This window comes from Myxocyprinus asiaticus, chromosome 13, assembly GCF_019703515.2.
Source record: "Myxocyprinus asiaticus isolate MX2 ecotype Aquarium Trade chromosome 13, UBuf_Myxa_2, whole genome shotgun sequence".
In the NCBI taxonomy this organism is placed as follows: domain Eukaryota; kingdom Metazoa; phylum Chordata; class Actinopteri; order Cypriniformes; family Catostomidae; genus Myxocyprinus; species Myxocyprinus asiaticus.
The window spans coordinates 36,156,983-36,175,952 of NC_059356.1; the positions used below are offsets into that span (position 1 = coordinate 36,156,983).

Sequence of the window (18,970 nt, forward strand, 5' to 3'; positions counted from 1 at the left end):
TTTCCTTTTGTCTGTTAAAAATATAAAATGTATCATAAAAATACAATAAAGTGTGTCTCTTGAAGCATGTGTCTTTGTGACTAACAGCATTTCTTGTCATGTGTCACGCTGAGACATCTTGCAGGTCGCCCACCTGTTGCGTGTAGATAAGCAAAATTACCTGTGCATGAAATTAATTTGGACTAGGAGCTCTCGAATTGGATTCAGCCTTGTCGTATTTGGCAGGTGGCGTGTGCTAGTTTCACACCCTGGGCTACTGTTTAATATATTTGCTGACTTCCCAGATCCATGGTTTTGCCATTTCCAGATATTGTCGATCATCGTCTGTCACTTGAGTGTCGCAATCGACATCGGAATCTTTATAAGATATCGTCAATATCCGATTATATCGTTCTATCGCCCGGCCCTGTTGCGAAGGCTAGGTGACAGCCGCGATGACGTCACTTCGTGCGGACGAACTCTTGTGAACAAGTGGCTGCGTCAAATATAAACCAGGCTTTACACATCGCTTAGACTCATTAATGTACTAGTGCAGGAGTTGTGAACCTTCAGCCAGATTTTCAGCCAATCCAGGGACCCCATTATATAACATTTAGTTAAGTAAGACTATATAAAATCTTCCATTAATAACTTAAACAGACATTACTACATTATGCTAAATAAGCGTTGATCTATTCTCTCATGTAACTACCTTTGCCATGTCCTGGAATTATTGCACCAATATATTGTGAGACATAGAGAGTGTTACATTTAATGATAATTTTTTTTTTTCTCTGTAGAATCAACAAAATCAACCAAAGATTATATGAGAGGTTGTTTCTCTTGACTGTAAATTAAATCATAAGCTATAGAAATATGATATATATATATATATATATATATATATATATATATATATATATATATATATGTGTGTGTGTGTATGTATAATTTGAACACAAACAAAATGTTTTATATATCAGTCCATAGACCCCCCTACAGTATGTTCCTGGACCCCCAATTGAAAACCCTGTATTTAGATGTTTAATTCTATGAGATAGACTTGTTTCCAGAAACTATAATCATTATAGTCTTTATCAGCAACATTTTTGTCTATTACTAAACAGCCTTTCCCCTCTAATCATGCTTCTGTTTTTATCTTCAGTCAGATATATTTTCGAAACAGCGGAAAATCGGGAGGGGCCGCCCACTGAGAAAACCTCTCGTTGTCCAGGTGAGAGCAAAATCTCATAATCTACAAACTATAATAGACAGTGCAGCAATTTTATATGAACCAATAAACTACTTTGTACTCCTCACTTTGGTTCTGTTCAGCATCTGTTATTTACAGCTGTCAAATGATAATAGTAGTATGTGTTTCTATTTTCCACAGAGAACACTGCTGCCACGAACAACTGGAGACACTTCACCACATGTGTGCTCCTTCTCCATTCTCTCCAATTCATCTGCTACAGGTAATAAACCTACACTAATTCATAATCACTCCTACACACTGTCAAATACGCTTTTATACACACAAATGTCTACCTGATCTGAATCTGAATTTTTGGTTTCCTCTTCATCAGGCACAGGTTCTTTTCGTCCAATACACACTCGTCTTGCCCCATCGAACCGCCAGCTCTCTTCTAAAGCTCCATCCACTGCAGCTAGTCCTGCGACCACCAGTCAGCTGTCCAGTAAGACCAAAATCTAAACTATACAATGCAAAATGCATTTATATCCTTGACTTTCTAAATCCACCACTATGCATTTTGTTTAAAATAATGTTATTTATCTTTTATTTGATTTTAGGTGCAATTGACCTGGCTGCAAAATCTGCAGGCATTATCCCTGCCAGCCCCTGTCGAGAAATGGAGGCCCCTAGCATTGATAAGTCCATTGTGGACTCTAAAGAGGCCATGGACTCAGCATCTGCTGCACCTGAGCTAGAGCCTGATCTACTTGATCAGGAGCCCTCGGAGGTGAGAAGAGAGAGAAACTTCACATTTACAAAACGTTCTCCCTATTCCTTTGATTGTTTTTGGATGCACGCTTAATCATGTGTCTATCTGCTACTAGTCTGATCTTTACTCTCTTCGTCTTCAGGGATCTCTGCAGAATGGTGTCTCTCCACCATCTCCAGGGGGTGAAGACTCCCTCTTGGCCCCTCCCAGTGTTGCCTCCTTGTTGGATATATCTCTGCCGGGCCCCCCAGAGGAGTCTCTCCCTTCTGGAGAGCCACAGACCCACATCAGTGACTCTATTATCGAGCTCGCCATCAACTCGCACTATGGTATGACCTATCTGCATGAATGTTAATTATATTTGCCATAGCTCCTCACTTTCTTTCTCTTCCTTCCTCAGGTGATGGATCATTACTCTCACCTCCTAAGCTCAATGGGAGTGATAGATCTAAGCTCCTCCCCTCTCCATGTCACAGTTGGATGCCCTCCCCCACACACGACCCTCAGTGGTACCCAAGCGACTCTACTGATTCCAGTCTCGGCTGCCTGCTCTGTTAGTAGCAAACATATAATGCCACATAACACAAACCATCTTCTCATGTTGTGCATGTTAGACATGATAACCATGATACCCAAACACGTTGCTTTCTCAGCAATGGCTATTTGTTCTATGAAGTAACTAACTGCACCACATTCTCAGCAATAAACAAGGTGGTTTGTAGCATATAACTAATAGACCTTATTCACGCTAGTACCATCTTTGATTGTAAGTCTATCCCTCACAGCCTCATTGTCATTCCCACTGAGATTCGTCCTCCACCACCCGGACTGAGGCAAGTCACTACGCCACCACGAGGACTTTGGCATTCCAAATTGAAAAAAAAAAGATGGTGCTAGCATGAATAATGTCTAGGGACCCTTTTCACAGACTTTGACATATTTCCACCTTAATTTAGCTGGGTAAATCTTACAAACTTTTTTTTTTTTTTTGTTATTATTTATTATATATTTATAATCCTATACTTCATGTTATTACCTTGGTATTTTAAAAAAATATCAACACTGCAATAATAATTATGGTCTCCCATTTACCTTTATATAAGTTTATACCGCAATAATTTACTTCTGACATACTGTTATTCTATGCTTGACCTTTTGTAGTAAAGCAAGATATCAGGGTTCTCTTGCAAAGATAGATAAAAGGACATTCCTAAATAGATAACAAATCTGCTTTGAGCATCACTGGTGTTCCTAGTAAAACATCACTTGGAGGGACATCAGTACCTTCCCTCTCATTGAATCAGTAGTCTCATCACTGTTGACAAGTATATTCTCCTTTTTCACTGATTGCAGCAAGTCTGGCATATCCTGATAAGACAAGAAGGACAGCCCTCCCCCCCTCAAGCAGTACGGCCTTACTTGGACCCAGTCTTCTGGACAACAACTCGCATGATTGTTTTCAGTCCCGTGGCCTGCCTGATGCAGCCGAGGTGAGACGCCTTCTCAACACTCATTTAAAACACAGGACGTTCCAGCTGCTGACTCACAGATCAATGTCATTTGATATGGCACATTATAAACAGGTGCTCCTGTGTGTTTTTTTTTTAGTTGCTGTCTAGTGTTGTCAAAAGTACCAGTACTTAAGTAACAAGTCGGTACTAAAATAAAAAAGATGTAATGATACCAGTGTTTCTGCAGTGCAGATAGTACCGAGCACAGACTCAATTCGGTATCGGCATGCTGTCTGACTGACACATGACTGCTTTCTAATGCTTACGCGCTTATTTGAGCGTGTGCTCTGTCACTCCTTTTTCACTGAAAAGCACAAGTAATCAAATTAAAATATGTGCTAGTGTGATTATTAAACTGTGAAAGGCTGCAATCTTAGTCTGTATTCGAGCTGCGTGCTTTATATTAATGTGTGAAGCAGACACGCATTGAAAATCATTCGCGTGGTACGAGATGACAGCACAGCACTGATCCACTGTGAAGTGCACAGCACATATAGACTACACTGCTGGCCAAAAGTTTGGAATAATGTACAGATTTTGCTCTTATGGAAAGAAAGGGGAACTTTTATTCAGCACAGTGGCATTCAACTGATCACAGTGTATACAGGGTTCGTACAAGATGCTTGAAGTACTTGAATTTGGCTTTTTCAAATTTAAGTCCTGGAAAACCCTTGAAAATAGCGTTTTTTTTTTTTTTTTTTTTTTTTTTTTTTTACCAAGAGGTGCTTAAAAAGTTCTTGAATTATAGAAAATCTTAAAATACGTTACTTAAATCATTTAATAAATGAAATGTATTTATTTATTTTCGGAAAAACATGACAACAGACCACTAGACCACTGCTGAAGCAGGCAGCGCATAGACGGCGCTGTCATGTGGCACCTGTTACTTTTGGCAGCACTGTTCAGAATGGGCCAATCACAAATCAGTTGTTACTGGAGGATTTAAAAAATATATATATTTTATAGATACTGCTGTGGTGGATTTAACAAGTATGAATTCTTGCAACTATCTGTTTTAATTAAAATTTACTCTCCAGAGTGAAAAAATTATATTCACGTTTTGAATGATTTGAATGCAGATCAATGAAGGATTCAGTTTTGTGAGCTGTCTAGTGCCACCTTGTGTAAAGAAAGCTTTGTGTCTCATCGACAATATTTGGGTCAATATCAAAATATGTTGACAAACATGTCCCTTGACTTTTTTTAGTCATGAAAAAGCTTTCAAATAGCGAAAAATAAACAAAACAAAATTTTGTATCATTCTATAACCTAACCTTTAATGATATGTAATGATTTGACACTGTTTTGCTAATTTTTATAAAAATATATTTGAAATTGTTAATTGCCTGAAAAAATCCTTGTTCCATTCATCTGGTACACCACTTCTATGACATGTAAAGTTATTTGTGTATTTATTTTGTACTTATTTTTAATAAAAGCATTAGTGCAAGGCCGAACAAGTGTGCAAAAAAGCAAAACAAATTTATTATTAATAATTTAAATAATTTTAAAAGAATGTTTGTCCCTTGATTTCATGGCATTGTTGTTATCAATGTTAAAACCTTTTTTTTTTTTGTGGTTTTAACCTTTTTTTTAATACAAAAAGTAGTGGAAAATAATTTTTAAGGTTCAGAGGCTGTTTAAATATGCATTTAGGGATTTTTGTATTGAATGTAACTAATCACATTTTAACTGATATTTTCACACAAAAATATTTGGTGGTGTACCCCATTGAACCCTCAAAATGTGGTGTTATAACCCATTTAACCCTTGTTAGTGTTAACTTGCTTCGTTCGTGAATGTCAGCATATTACAAAATGTTTACCCTCAGCGTTTATATGCAAAAACTGCAAAAACTAAATGGAAAATTTCCGTATTTTGTAAGTTGGAAAGTCAAATTTTTTTTGAGAATGACCCATTTGCAATTTCGGTCAGTTCCTCACATTAATCTGTTGTGTGACTTTAGAAAACATGAAACAGCACGAGTCATGTGGACTACTGTTTACGAACACAGTTATTCACTTTTGTTGGAAAGCAAAGTGCGTTTTAAGGGAGCACACTACAATTGCACATCAATTTCGTCATGAATGAACCAAGAATTGTTACTGTGAGAATATGTAGTTAAAGATACATATTGAGATATGTTGTACTTGCAATACGTGGTGTTTTATAAAAATAAATTAACTGAATGGTTCAAATATTTTTATTTAAAATTAACAAATAAAGAATTTGTTTTAATGACATCTCGAGCATAGCCCTTGAAAACAAATAAAAAAAAGTGCTTGAAAAGTCCTTGAAAGTCCTTGAATTTAACTTTGAAGCATCTGTACGAACCCTGTGTATAGTCAGGACATTAATAACATGAAAAATTACATTTTGAAAAAAAAATTCAGAACTTTTTAAACTACTTCAGAAAGCTTTAGACCTGCAACCTGTATGCATTTTGCATAGCATGTACGCATTTTGACGTCAGAGTACACTGGTACAATTAGTCACTCTAAGCTACACAAAAAGCTGGTGACGCCTTTGTGTTCAGTTGTGCACGTGCAGTACTCAAGTCTAAAGGCCGTTTCACACAGGTGCGGCAAGCGCGAGTGTCTAGTTCATTTTCAGTGAGAGGTATGTGGAAAGCGGCAAATCGCAGGCGGTTTTGCTAGCGGTGCGCAGGCGGCGCGCAAGCGGTGCTCATACACCCAAAATCCTGCCGCTTTCACGAGAGAGAAAAATATTTTATATATATATTTTAATATTTTATCGTTTTCTGAGTGGCTGCGGCAGCCACGTCTGCTTTATTCACAGCCAATCATACATTTTTTTACTGAGCTCATAGTAGACTGCTGAAAACATGGAAGAGGAGTTTCCCGAGTTATATTATGCCTCAAAAATCTCATAGAGATTTGAAAAAGCGCGAATTGGTTTGCCAGGTAAAATAAAGTGCAAAATTAAATGTACCAAAAAAAAACAATTTACAGAACTCAGTGGGTGTCATGAAGCTCTATGTTAGTCATAAACCGTTAGTAATTTACTAAATTCTAATAAAATTATAATTAACAAATAAAACATGATTGTGATGAGCAAATAATGCATCAGGATCTCTTGTATGCAGATCACAGACACACACAAATCAACAATAAACACAGATGCCATTTTTAACTTTATCATTCGGCTTAACTAAACAACTAATGATTTGATATAATTTCTATATGACTATATACACAGTTAAAGAAACGATGTGAGCCCAGTTTAAAATCTGTTTTGTCCAACTACATCTAAATTTTACAATAGAGTGTTGCCAGGACACTTCTCAATCAGGTGAGGTAAAATAGGTGCAGAATATTTCTCTCGCATACATTGCAAGTCTGCTGCTGTTGGTGTGCGTGTAGGTGACTTTGTGAGTTCTTGTTGATTGTAACTATGGCAACAGCCACCCCTGAAATCACAACGCGAGCACCGCCTTGACTGCACAAAACTCTTCCTCTACGAGAGACGGCGAGTTCACTGCTTGCCACGTCCCGTGTTAAACGGCCTTAACAGCAAGAGGCAGCAGTGTCTAGCCTGCCGAAAAGCAAAAGAAGAAGAGTTCGACTAATCAAAGTGCTGGGTTCATTCCCCCACATATCAAGCGGGGATGATTGACAAATGCGTAATGTCAATCATTTCAAGAGACTGCAAATCGACAGCAACATAAAACAGGTTTTATCCCTCTCGTTCCCCTTCCTCACTCCATCTGGCTGGTTCCTCAAGTGAGGACGGTGCTTTTAACTCCTTTGCAAAGGTAAACGGGCTGGGGTGGATGTGGAAAGTTGAAATTGTGAATTGAGTTAACTTAATGCAGACCTGCCAACTTTGGGAAAATATTTAACGTTAGCTTAACGTTATGTAATTTGCAAGATAGCTTGCTTGTTCACCAGGCATTTAAGTTTGCAAGGCAGTGTTAAGTTATATGGTCCTTGTGTTGCAGATAGTTAAACGTGACTTTTCATAGTACCGTATTCATAATTATTATTGCAGCCAAACCCGTCACCATAATGAGAGGAGCAGATCATGGCAGGATGAAAAAAATAAGCGAGTGTACGTGCCACATAAATAACGTTACCTAGAAAGTTACCGGGAGATGTGTGTGTGTGAGTGTGCCTTGCAATTAAAATAAACATGAAGTCAGAGGAGGAGGACAATGACAGGGGAGAGAGAGCAGCAGACCTAAAAAGAAGTGAATCCATGCCCCCCAGAAGTTCCTCATAAAGTATTAGGAGCAATTGCTGTGCCTCTGCCCCTCAAAACTGCCAAATCATGCATTTTGCACATTGTGCAATTACGATTTTGACATTAGCCACCAAAGAGCTTCAGGTAATAATGTAGCTAAACCTCTAGTTACAAAGGCCATACATTCCTAGATAAAGAAAGAGAAAAAAAAATCCCCCCCGAAAGAACCTTTTGGGTTTTGTTTTTTCTTTATGTAGGAATGTAGGCCTTTGTAACTAGAGATTTAAGTGGGAAAAAACAGCTTAAGCTGGTAGCTGTGTTTTGGAACATGGTAGCTGGTTTAAGCTGGTCACAAACTGGTCATTAGCTAGTCCAAGCTGGTCTACCAGCTGGTCATACCAGCTCAAGCTGGTTTTTGGAAAATGGTAGCTGGTTGACCAGCTTGGACCAGCTTAAACCAGCTACCATGTTCCAAAACACAGCTACCAGCTTAAGCTGGGTTTTCCACCAGGGAAGAGAAAAAGGATCTGACAAAACCTGAGAACTTCATTTCCTCACCAACCCCATGTCAAAGGTGTATTCACTCTTTCTGAAGAGAGCCATATCTATTTTTTGACATCAGCAACCAAATACATCAGAAATAGGAGACATGCATACATATCCTGCTTCCAACTTTGGAGCTGCAACTGCAAAAGGTATTGCTTTCATTCAGTTAGCCTGAGCATGTGATCACTATGATGAATGAAATTGGTAGAGGTATCAAGCCAACCAGCACAAGGGAAAATCAGCTACCTGATGAGGAACTTTTAAACCTTTATCCAAAGCCAGGCTAACCTAGAGCTATGTTAACCTAGATGTCTATGTTAAAAAATGGTCAAAGTTCCAAAACTTGAGGTGAACATATGTAAAAATGCTCCCTGCAAGCCAAAAACCAGGGGTTCAGCCACCTCTTAACTGAAGTCAGATTATTCACACATGCGCACAAATGGCTGTCTCTTCCTAAATGTAAATTACTTATATTATATATTTACTAAATATGTCTTTTCATTAAAAGAGTTCTTCTCAAGAATACATGATTGGATTGTATCTTCATGGCCGATTTATATGTTGAATAACTTGATGATATGGTGGTGAGTGTGCAAAGCGAAGTGGTTCGAAAGCATGTGAACTAAGCGTTACACTATTGTGGTACTAGACATTTTTTCCCAAGGTTGGCAGGTCTGGAGTTTTCATCAAAAAATCCTCCACGTGCAGCAATGACAGCTTTGCAGATCCTTGGCATTCTAGCTGTCAATTTGTCCAGATACTCAGGCACTTCTCATGCACCTTACAGTCTAGCTGATCCCACAAAAGTTCATTGGGGTTAAGATCCATAACACTCTTTTCCAATTATCTGTTGTCTATTGTCTGTGTTTCTTTGCCCACTTTAACATTTTCTTTTTGTTTTTCTGTTTCAAAAGTGGCTTTTTCTTTGCAATTATTACCATAAGGCCTGCACCCCTGAGTCTTGTCTTTACTGTTGTACATGAAACTGGTGTTGAGTGGGTAGAATTAATGAAGTTGTCAGCTGAGGACATGTGAGGCATCAATTTCTCAAACTAGAGACTCTGATGTACTTATCCTCTTGTTTAGTTGTACATATGGCCTTCCACATCTCTTTCTGTTCTTGTTAGAGCTAGTTGTTTTTTGTCTTTGAAGACTGAAGTGTACATCTTTGTATGAAATCTTCAGTTTTTTGGCAATTTCAAGCCTTCATTCCTCAAAACAATGATTGACTGACGAGTTTCTAGAGAAAGCTGTTTCTTTTTTGCCATTTTTTACCTAATATTGACCTTAAGACATGCCAGTCTATTGCATACCTTGGCAACTCAAAAACAAACACAAAGACAATGTTAAGATTAATTTAACGAACAATAGCTTTCAGCAGTGTTTGATATAATGGCAAGTGATTTTCTAGTACCAAATTAGCAATTTAGCATGATTACTCAAGGATATGGTGTTGGAGTGATGGCTGCTGGAAATGGGGCTTGTCTAGATTTGATCAAAAATGACTTTTTTCAAATAGTGATGGTGCTGTTTTTTCACATGAGTAATGTCCTGACTATACTTTGTGATCAGCTGAATGCCACTTTGGTAAATTAAAGTACCAATTTCCTTCTGAAACAGCTAAATCTGTACATTATTCCAAACTTTTGGCTGCTAGTGTATGTATTTATATAATTAAATCACAGCGTTTGCGCTTTAACGATTACAGCAGGCAATGTAGCGAATTGTTTATCCGTCAGAAGTAGTAGTGAAACTTCCATCAAAACCACTCGTCAAAATAAAAGCACGATTCAAAAGAAAAGCTATACGCCTGAAATTGCAACCAAAATATATTATTAAATTATATGACTATATTATTAAACTTTAAAGTAAAATGTAATATTCACTGTAGCAATATTGATAATAAATAATGTTTAATAAATTATAATGTTAATAATAATGAAAATTAAGAAACATCTCAAAAGCTAGAGTGCTGTTGTACTGAATAAAAGTTTGTTAAAATAAATGCAATGGTATGTTGAAAAGTGAATGTTCTATTTTTTACTTAAATGTTTTTGAAAGTTTTAAGAATTAATTTTAGACACAATTTTGATGATGAAATAAATTAAACTTTAAAACATGGAATTTTGAAAAAAGAAAAAAAAGGACATTTAGATTTGGGGGAAAAAAAACAAATTATTTAAATAGGGCCCTAAAAATCTAATTATTTCAGTAGGGCCCTACTTAAAAACAAACAATGCATACTTAATTCAGAAACACTTAAAGAAAACATGCATTTATTTTCATTTAGTATTTACAACCATAGAAATTGAACTTTAAATAGACTAAAGGACTGTGTTCGATAGTATATTGCCATATGAGCATATTTTTGCTGTGGTATCGAAATTGGTATCAAGAACCTCGAAACTTCACTGGTACTGACTACTGAAATTTTGTTATCCTTACAACACTAGTACTTTATTCGATTAAAATGATTAATCACACGATTTTACATAGTTAATTGCGATTAATCGCAAATTTCGAATATACTACTTTTCCTGTCAAAATGCATTTAGTTCCTTCTAAGAAATCAATTCAAAACAATATGTAACAGTAATGTTTTATTAGCATTAAAAGAAAAGAAATGCGAGAGGTCACGTGACGCTATGCGAGGAGCAGACATGTGAGCGACTAGCTCTGCGCACTTTGCTAGTTTTTTTAATTAATCAATTTTTTTTTTTAAGTATTTTCATGTTATAATCTGGTGAGATTCGATACACCCCGTTACATATTTATTCTTTGAGGTAAACATGGCAAAGAAAAATTCAAACTGAGGCCTCTGATGGGACTGCGAGCTGGGGACTCTATTTAGACGGCACGTCGGGAGATGAAATACAGCGTCAACTGTCCAACATCTCGCTGTAATACGTCGATCGATTACGGCAATGGAAACAAAATTCTCTGAATTGGTAACAAGAGTGACAGAAGTTGAAAAACGAATCGATTATCTGGAATCTTCGGAAAGGGAATTATCCGCTAATCCGCCCGCGTTCAAAACAGACTTGGAATGCATTTTGGAAAAACGTATTATATTTTGAAAATATGAACCGAAGGAATAACGTACGAATTGTTGGAATTCCTGAGCATGAAGAGGGCAGAGATATGGTGAAAGTCCTTGATGAGCTCTTCCCGAGTCTGCTCGACTTAACAGGCCATATACTGGAAATCGAGCGAGCTCACAGAGTCCCGGCTCAGAGATCTGCTGAGGGAGACAGGACCCGATCAATCCTGGCCAAATTTCTGAGATCATCCAATAAAGATCTCGTGTTGCGCCAGGCGAGGAGCAAAGGAAAGCTTTCTTGGAAGAACCACAATATTTTCTTGTTCCCGGACTTTGCGAATTCGACGAGAGAAACGCGATCGGTTCAAGGAATGTAAGAAACTCTTGCATCAACGGAAGATCACTTTTGCACTGATGTTTCCGGCCAAACTGAGAATAGACACCAAGGACAGCAGCAAAGTATTTTTATGCCCCAAAAAGGCACTGTCCTTCATACAAACTATGGGTGAGTAAACCATTGGGCGTTTCTTATATGAGAGGACTGACTCGCTGTTCAGTGTCTCGACTGTCCGAGGAAGCTGGGCGCAATTTTTGTTTCTTTTTGCGTTGCTCCGCCTAGCGGCTGTAGTTTGTTTTGTGGCATAATACTCCAAGAAACTTCTGCATTGACGGAAGAACGCTTTTACACTGAAGGTCCCGGCCAGATTGAGAATGGACACTATGGATGACCGCAAAATATCTACATGCTCACATAAAGGACGTCTTTTATAAAGTTGTCAGTCTGAGTAAGTCATGATGTATTTTTATTTTATTTTTTTATGCGGCCTCCTTTTGTTTATTTATGTGCTGGCTCCACCTAGCCGCTGGAGTTTGTTCTGTTGAATAATACTCCTTTGGGTCAGCTGTGGATGAATCTGATTGTTCTTTGTGCTTGCGCCTCCTGTTGGTGGGAGTTTGTTTTGTGGAGTATTTTTAAGGGACATTGGAATGATTACGTCATCTGCTGCACTCATAACAGCCGGCTCACTGAACACTTGTCTGTCTGTCTGAGGAAACTGAACAGCTTTATATCAGCTGGAGTTTGTTTTGGAACTCACCTTCAAGACAGTTTTGTGAATGAATCTACACATTCTTTGTGTTTATTCTGCCTATTGGCTGGAGTTTGTTTTACAAAGTATTTTCTGTTATGTAATTTTGCCTCATAAAACCTGTGCAGAAGCACCGGACTTGAGCAATCCGATGGCAGAGTTCTCGCGGGGGTTCTCGCATGCATACATGGACCTTCTGAGTTTAGAGGGATTGACGCCGGTTGGCGCTGTTGTACGCGGGGTTAATGCGCACGTTTTTCTTTTTTCTGTTTGTTTTGTTCGGGGTGAAGTTCGGGGTTTGATTGTTGCATTAATGGGAAATGTGGTCTGTATAATCTTGCTTTTGACACACAATTTATTTTTTTTATTATATCAATATGTCAATTGTTAATATGAGTGGATTGTCTCTCTCCACATGGAATGTCAATGGATTGGGGCACCCCATGAAAAGAAGGAAGGTTATTTCTTTTCTTAAGCGTAAGAAATATGATAGTATTTCTTCAAGAAACTCATCTTTCCCCACAGGAAGCTGAAAAAATTGGGAAGATATGGGGTGGACAAGTTTTCTTTAGTGCTGGCTCAAGTAAGAGCAGGAGGGTCATTATATTGATAAATAAACATCTACAATTCAAACTCCTCAAACAGATTAAAGATAAATTAGGAAGAGTCATTATTGTTTTAGCAGACATTCAGGGGCAAAGATTGATTTTGGCTAATATTTACGCACCTAACGCTGATGATCAGGGCTTTTTTATAGATCTTGAAGGGATGTTGCAAACCGCTAGCACCCCTCATGATATAATATTGGGAGGAGACTTTAATTTATTGATGGACTCTATCCTTGATCATAGTGAAGCAAAAGTGTGTAAGCCCCCTAGAGCAACATTGACGCTTCACAGGATGTGTAAAATCTTGGTCTTGCAGATATCTGGCGACTTTTGAACCCATCTGGTAGGGATTATAAAAAATTTTCATCAGTTCATAAGATTTATTCTAGAATAGATTTTTTTTTTTTTTTATATATATATATATATATATATATATCTAAATCCCTTATTTCATCTGTTGTTGACTGCTCAATTGGAAACTCTTAGTCTCAGTTCACGCCCTGGTGAGTTTAGAGATGTTGCCACATACAGAGAAAAATAAATCATATAGTTGGTGTTTTAATGTATCCCTTTTGCAAAATCCTGATTTCCAACAAATGTTAAAGACTGAAATCAGTGTTTATATGGAGACCAACTGGTCCTCAGTATCCTCTGTGGGCATGGCTTGGGAGGCACTTAAGGCCTTTCTTAGGAGTCGGATCATACAGCATGCCTCATTCATCAAAAAATCCAAAGCACGAGAACTCGTGGAGTTGGAAGAGAATATTAAAAGTGCCGAGGCAGAGCTGAAGCGCCAAATGTCATCTGATGGCCTCAGAGAATTGACCCGACTGAAATATAGATATAATACTGTTTTGTCACAGAAAGTGGAGTTTTGGTTGTTCAGGGCAAGACAGTCATACTTTGAGTTGGGGGACAAAGCAGGGAAGCTTTTGGCTAGATATATATAGGTATTTATATATAAATATATAGATATATATATTTTTCTACCATTCCCTCAGTGAAATCTGCTGGTGGTGAAATTTTTACCTCAGCCATTGATATTTATAATGCTTTTAAAGAGTACTATCTTGATCTCTATAGTTTCGCATCTTCGTCTACTGATGAATATATTAGAACATTTGTGGAACCATTAGAACTTCCTCAATTGACAACTGAGCAAAAACATTCTCTTGAATCTGAGATAACCGTGGAGGAGCTTGATGAGGTAATTAAGGCCTTGCCTTCAGGCAAAGCTCTGGGGCCAGATGGTTTTGCTGCTGAATTTTTTAGATCTCATGCTACAGAAGTGGCTCCACTTTTGTTAGAAATGTATACAGAATCATTAAAGAATGGAAAGCTTCCCCCAGCCATGACACAAGCCCGGTTCAGTCTAATCCTTAAAAAGGACAAAGATCCAAGCGAGTGTAAGAGTTACCTCCAATTTCCCTGATCCAGCTAGATGTAAATATACTGTCAAAACTTTACTTAATCGATTAGCCAAAATTTATGACATCTCTTATACATATAGATCAGGTGGGGTTTATTAGGGGCCGCAGCTCTTCTGACAACATTTGGCGTTTCATCAATATCATGTGGTCAGTGGCGAATGATCAGACTCCGGTCGCTGCCATCTCACTTGACGCCGAAAAGGCATTTGATATGGTAGAATGGGATTATCTTTTTAAGATTTTGGAAATATACGGGTTCGGGAATACATATATTGGTTGGATTAAGTTACTTTATAGATACCCTGTAGCGGCGGTACAAACAAATGGATTAATTTCAGATTATTTTACTCTGGATAGGGGCACTCGACAGGGTTGCCCTCTTTCCTCATTATTGTTCTGTCTTGCCCTGGAACCATTAGCAGCTGCAATATGAAAGGAGGAGGACTTTCTAGGGGTGGTGGCGGGAGGTGTGGTACATAAGCTTTTGCTTTACGCAGATGATATTTTATTATTCGTCACTGACCCTACTAGATCTATGGCTTGCCTCCACAGAATTATTAATTCCTTTTCTAAGTTCTCAGGATACAAAGTCAGTTGGTCTAAATCTGAAGCTTTGGCTTTGACAGCGTACTGCCCAGCGACGGCTTTCCAGCCGGGCGCTTTCCAGTGGCCCAAACAGGGCATTAAGAATTTGGGCATTTTATTCCCAGCAAAATTGTGTGATTTAGTTAGTTAATTTTGACCCCTTAATAAAACTATTTTTGAGCGATGTGGGCTTCATTGCATTTATCTATGATCGGGAAAGTTAATGTTATTAAAATTAATTGTATTCCAAAATTCAACTACCTGCTACATATCTCTCCCTATAGATATCCCCCTCTCTTATTTCAAGCAATTTAACAACATAGCGAAGTCCTTCATTTGGAATGGTAAGCATCCCAAATTACATTTCAATAAATTACATAGGCCGATTGACAAAGGTGGGCTAGGTCTACCCAAGATTTTATTTTATTATTATGCATTTGGTCTCAGACATTTGGCTCATTGGTCGCTTCCACCTGAGAGAGCCCCTCCCTGGTTCTGTATAGAACAGGAAGTTCTTGCCCCTATTTCACCATTGCAGAGCCTTTCTATCAAATTAATCGGAGAAGTTAAGTTACATCCTGTTATCTCGCATTTGAACTCGGTATGGACAAAGGTGTCCATTGTGTTTAATTCAGACATTTATTTAAATGTTGCCTCGAGCATATGGCTGAACCCCAAATTATGCATCAACAAGTCCCCTTTTTGCTGGTCAGAATGGATTGGGAGGGGGGTTACTACACTCTGTGACCTATATGACAGTGGAGTGCTGAGATCCTTTCAAAATTTGGTTCAACTTTTGGATTCCCAGATCTCAGTTCTATAAGTATTTACAGTTGCGCCACCTGGTTTGTACGGTTTTTGGGAGTGGTTTACACCCCCTAAAGCGGCAGATACTCTGGGAGTGGTGATTACTGCTTTCGAAAAAGGTCACGAGGCATCGGTGTATTACTCCCTGTTAATTCAGAGTCTGGGGAATGGAGCTTCAGCTTCTCTTAAGAGAGTGGGAGAAGGATCTTGGCTTGGTATTGGAGGAGGGAGTGTTGGCTAGGATTCTAAAAAATTTCAAATCTGCATCTAGAGATGCAAGGGTTCGCCTTATGCAATTCAAGATTTTACATAGTCTATTGGACCCCCTCTAGATTGTATAGGCTTGGTCTTAAAGACACACCCACCTGCTGGCGATGTCAGTCAGAAGATGGAGATACAACCCATGTTTTTTGGGGGTGTCGTAAGATTAAAGAATTTTGGCTGAAGGTGCAAAGTTTTGTGTGTGATGTGTTGGGCACTCAGGTCTCGTTCTGCCCCAGACTCTGTATGTTGGGAGATGGGAAGGTCATGGATTTGGAGGATAAGTACATGAAGGACTGGTTTTGACTAGTGTGATGATTGGTAGGCAAGTTATTTTGAGGAGCTGGAAGTCGGATGGAGCACCCTCGTTCCCAGAGTGGTGCGCGGAGATGGGGAGGGTGGCTGCCTTCGAGGAGGGGTCGAACAGAAGGATGGGAGTTAGGGATTTTTATAATAAGAAATGGGGCAATTACCTAGTATTTTTGGGGGAATCTCAAGGAGGGGCGGTGGAGGGAGTAATTTAGAGGGTTTTTTCTTGTGTGTGTGTGTGTGTGTGTGTGTGTGTGTGTGTGTGTCTATATTCTATTGACCACAGGGGTGTTCGTGGGGGGGTCAGGGTGGGGTGGGAGTTTGGTAGGGGGAGGGGATATGGTGGGGGTTTAATGTTTAAAGTGATTGATTCATTATATATATGTTGTTGTTGTTTTTTGTGTGTTAATTTATGAATCAATAAAAATGTTAATAAAAAAATAAAATAAAAAAAAAACCAGAAATGCTCTAAAATTGCGACAATTCAAGTAACATTAAACGTTTTCCAAAGTCTAAGTGGGAGGTTGAATAATTAAATGAACTAGTCACTATAGGTTGAGAATTCATTGCAATGGACATTAAATCTCTTAAACTCATCCTCCACAATATTAACTGTTGCCATCATGAAGTCGCATTTACATGACTTGCGCTGTTTTGAACTCCACGTGAAAGCGCTTGCAGAAAAAGTCTTGTTTTGCTTTAAGCTCTGGCTTTGTGCACGTAAATGACACTTTATCCAAATTGTCCGGTTAGATGGAAGCGCAACATGGTGCTGAGGAAACACTGATGCTTCACTTTAGCGAGTCATGTGACTGCAGCTTTTCACAGCTCCCATCTGGGTTTGTTTTTTACAACAACAAAAAAAAAAAAAACAGTTTGGAGGTCCTTTCTCCATCACTTGATCACTGATAAAGAATCGTGTGTGTCAGTGTAATCACACCGGCCGAACACAGCGCAAATTTCTGCCCTATTCCAACCAGTGCTTAGAACTCACAAAGAGCGGAATGAAATGTCACAGTGTAATGTCAAATCAGTAAATTCATAAATCCCAGTTTAAGAAAAATCAGCATGTTAAATGTTTTAAATTAATCGCTCTAGTTGTTTTTGCATCCTGGCTTGCTCAAATGGAGTGTGTGTGCAGGTGGCAAGAAGTTTCACTGGTGTCATTACTGCTCTGAAGCTTGAGGGGGCAATTTAGTTTTCAAATCAAATTCACATCTTGGCTATGAAATTCACTAGGGCACTAGTGTACAAGGGTACTAAGGTCTTATGGCATGTGTTAAGCCACATCCACTCTAATATGATTTTGGAAAATTACGTTTTTAGTTTCTTAAAGAGTTTTCGATGGAGGAGTATGAGTTGGCGAAACAAACAAAAACCCTGAGAACACCTTTAAATTTCTGTCATTGGTAGGCTGTGTTGATTGCCTGTTTTCTCTATACAGGTGGATTCCCAGCTGGCCTGTATGATGAGTGAGAGCAGCGTTGACTACATCGCCCGCTTCAATGACCTTGCACAGGAGCTCTCTGTCACAGAAACGACCCTCCCACCTCCCTGAGGGATGGATGCTCATGGAGCTGTATTATCACAAAATGTGGACTGCCTGGACAAAAGAATGTTAACCAGAGCAACTGACTATGTGGTTCAGCTGTATGAAGTGCAATAGACTGCCAGGATTCACAAATGTGTTTTTGTGGATTTGTGAATGAGGGAATGTGCGGTATGTGTATGTGCATGGTTGTAATGATGTGGCTCTTGTCTTATGAGCCACATTTAAACAAACAAGCAAACAAACTCCAGTTTACAATGCAACCTCATGTACAGACAAACCTGCCATTTCTGAACATATATCTTCTGTCTTCTTATTTGTTATATGTTTGTTAATTTGTCTTTGTCTTACTTTTTGTATGCGTGCATGTGCATGCATATATAAGTAGAGTCAAGGATGACAGTCTTGTGTGTTTGTCTTTTAACTTTTCTCTATTGTACTCAGTACATCTGTTTTCTTAACCATATGGAAAACCCTCTAAAGCCACAGGAGTGCATCTGTGTGCGTGCTTGTGCGCACACCTTCCATGTATAAGGCGTGTTTACTCTGACCTCAAAAGGCACATTGGGTTATTTTCATTTTAATGTTTTTTTGATGGTAAAAACCACTCTACTAAATGGAACTGATGTCAAGGGCTTTTTTTTGTGAGATTAATAGAAGAACTGAATACATATTTGACACACTAAAATTGTAATGATAACACAAATGCAGTATTGCATAAAAAGCAAGATCAAACCTTTTTTTCCCACCACACAACACTAGGTTTTGGTTTCCTGCCTAATGAATACGAAGCCAATAAGTGGAGGATTCTTAAACAGGGTCTCTGAAATTAGACTCTGCATTTACTTCTCTGTGTGAGTGTGTATGTGTACATATGTGAGTGTTTGCACAGATGTAAATAGACAATAACATATCCCAGTATTTACTGCTTTTTGTAACATATTGTAAATTATAGTCATTTGGTTTATTTATTGAAAACTCACTGAGACATGCCACATGCAGGCATAAAGAGCTTCTCCTTTGTTTTAAAGATTTCTGTTTAAGTGTATAAATAGAGCTACAACAAACTCCTCTGTGTCTATGTTTGCTA

The 18,970-nt window shown here is 38.5% G+C and overlaps 1 protein-coding gene across 2 annotated transcripts in view; it reads left to right on the forward strand.

The window, feature by feature from the left end:
* LOC127450885 (protein cramped-like) overlaps positions 1 to 18,947 on the forward strand; it is a 34,368-nt gene extending 15,421 nt beyond the window's left edge. For both annotated transcript variants that reach the window (XM_051715331.1, XM_051715330.1), the window contains exons 13-20: positions 1,145 to 1,213; positions 1,373 to 1,454; positions 1,566 to 1,676; positions 1,792 to 1,961; positions 2,086 to 2,272; positions 2,344 to 2,496; positions 3,297 to 3,433; positions 17,776 to 18,947. In XM_051715331.1, the coding sequence (XP_051571291.1) occupies positions 1,145 to 1,213; positions 1,373 to 1,454; positions 1,566 to 1,676; positions 1,792 to 1,961; positions 2,086 to 2,272; positions 2,344 to 2,496; positions 3,297 to 3,433; positions 17,776 to 17,889 (1,023 nt within the window). In that variant the 3' untranslated portion in view covers positions 17,890 to 18,947. The remainder of the gene's footprint in view (positions 1 to 1,144; positions 1,214 to 1,372; positions 1,455 to 1,565; positions 1,677 to 1,791; positions 1,962 to 2,085; positions 2,273 to 2,343; positions 2,497 to 3,296; positions 3,434 to 17,775) is intronic.
* Positions 18,948 to 18,970: the final 23 nt, after the last annotated feature.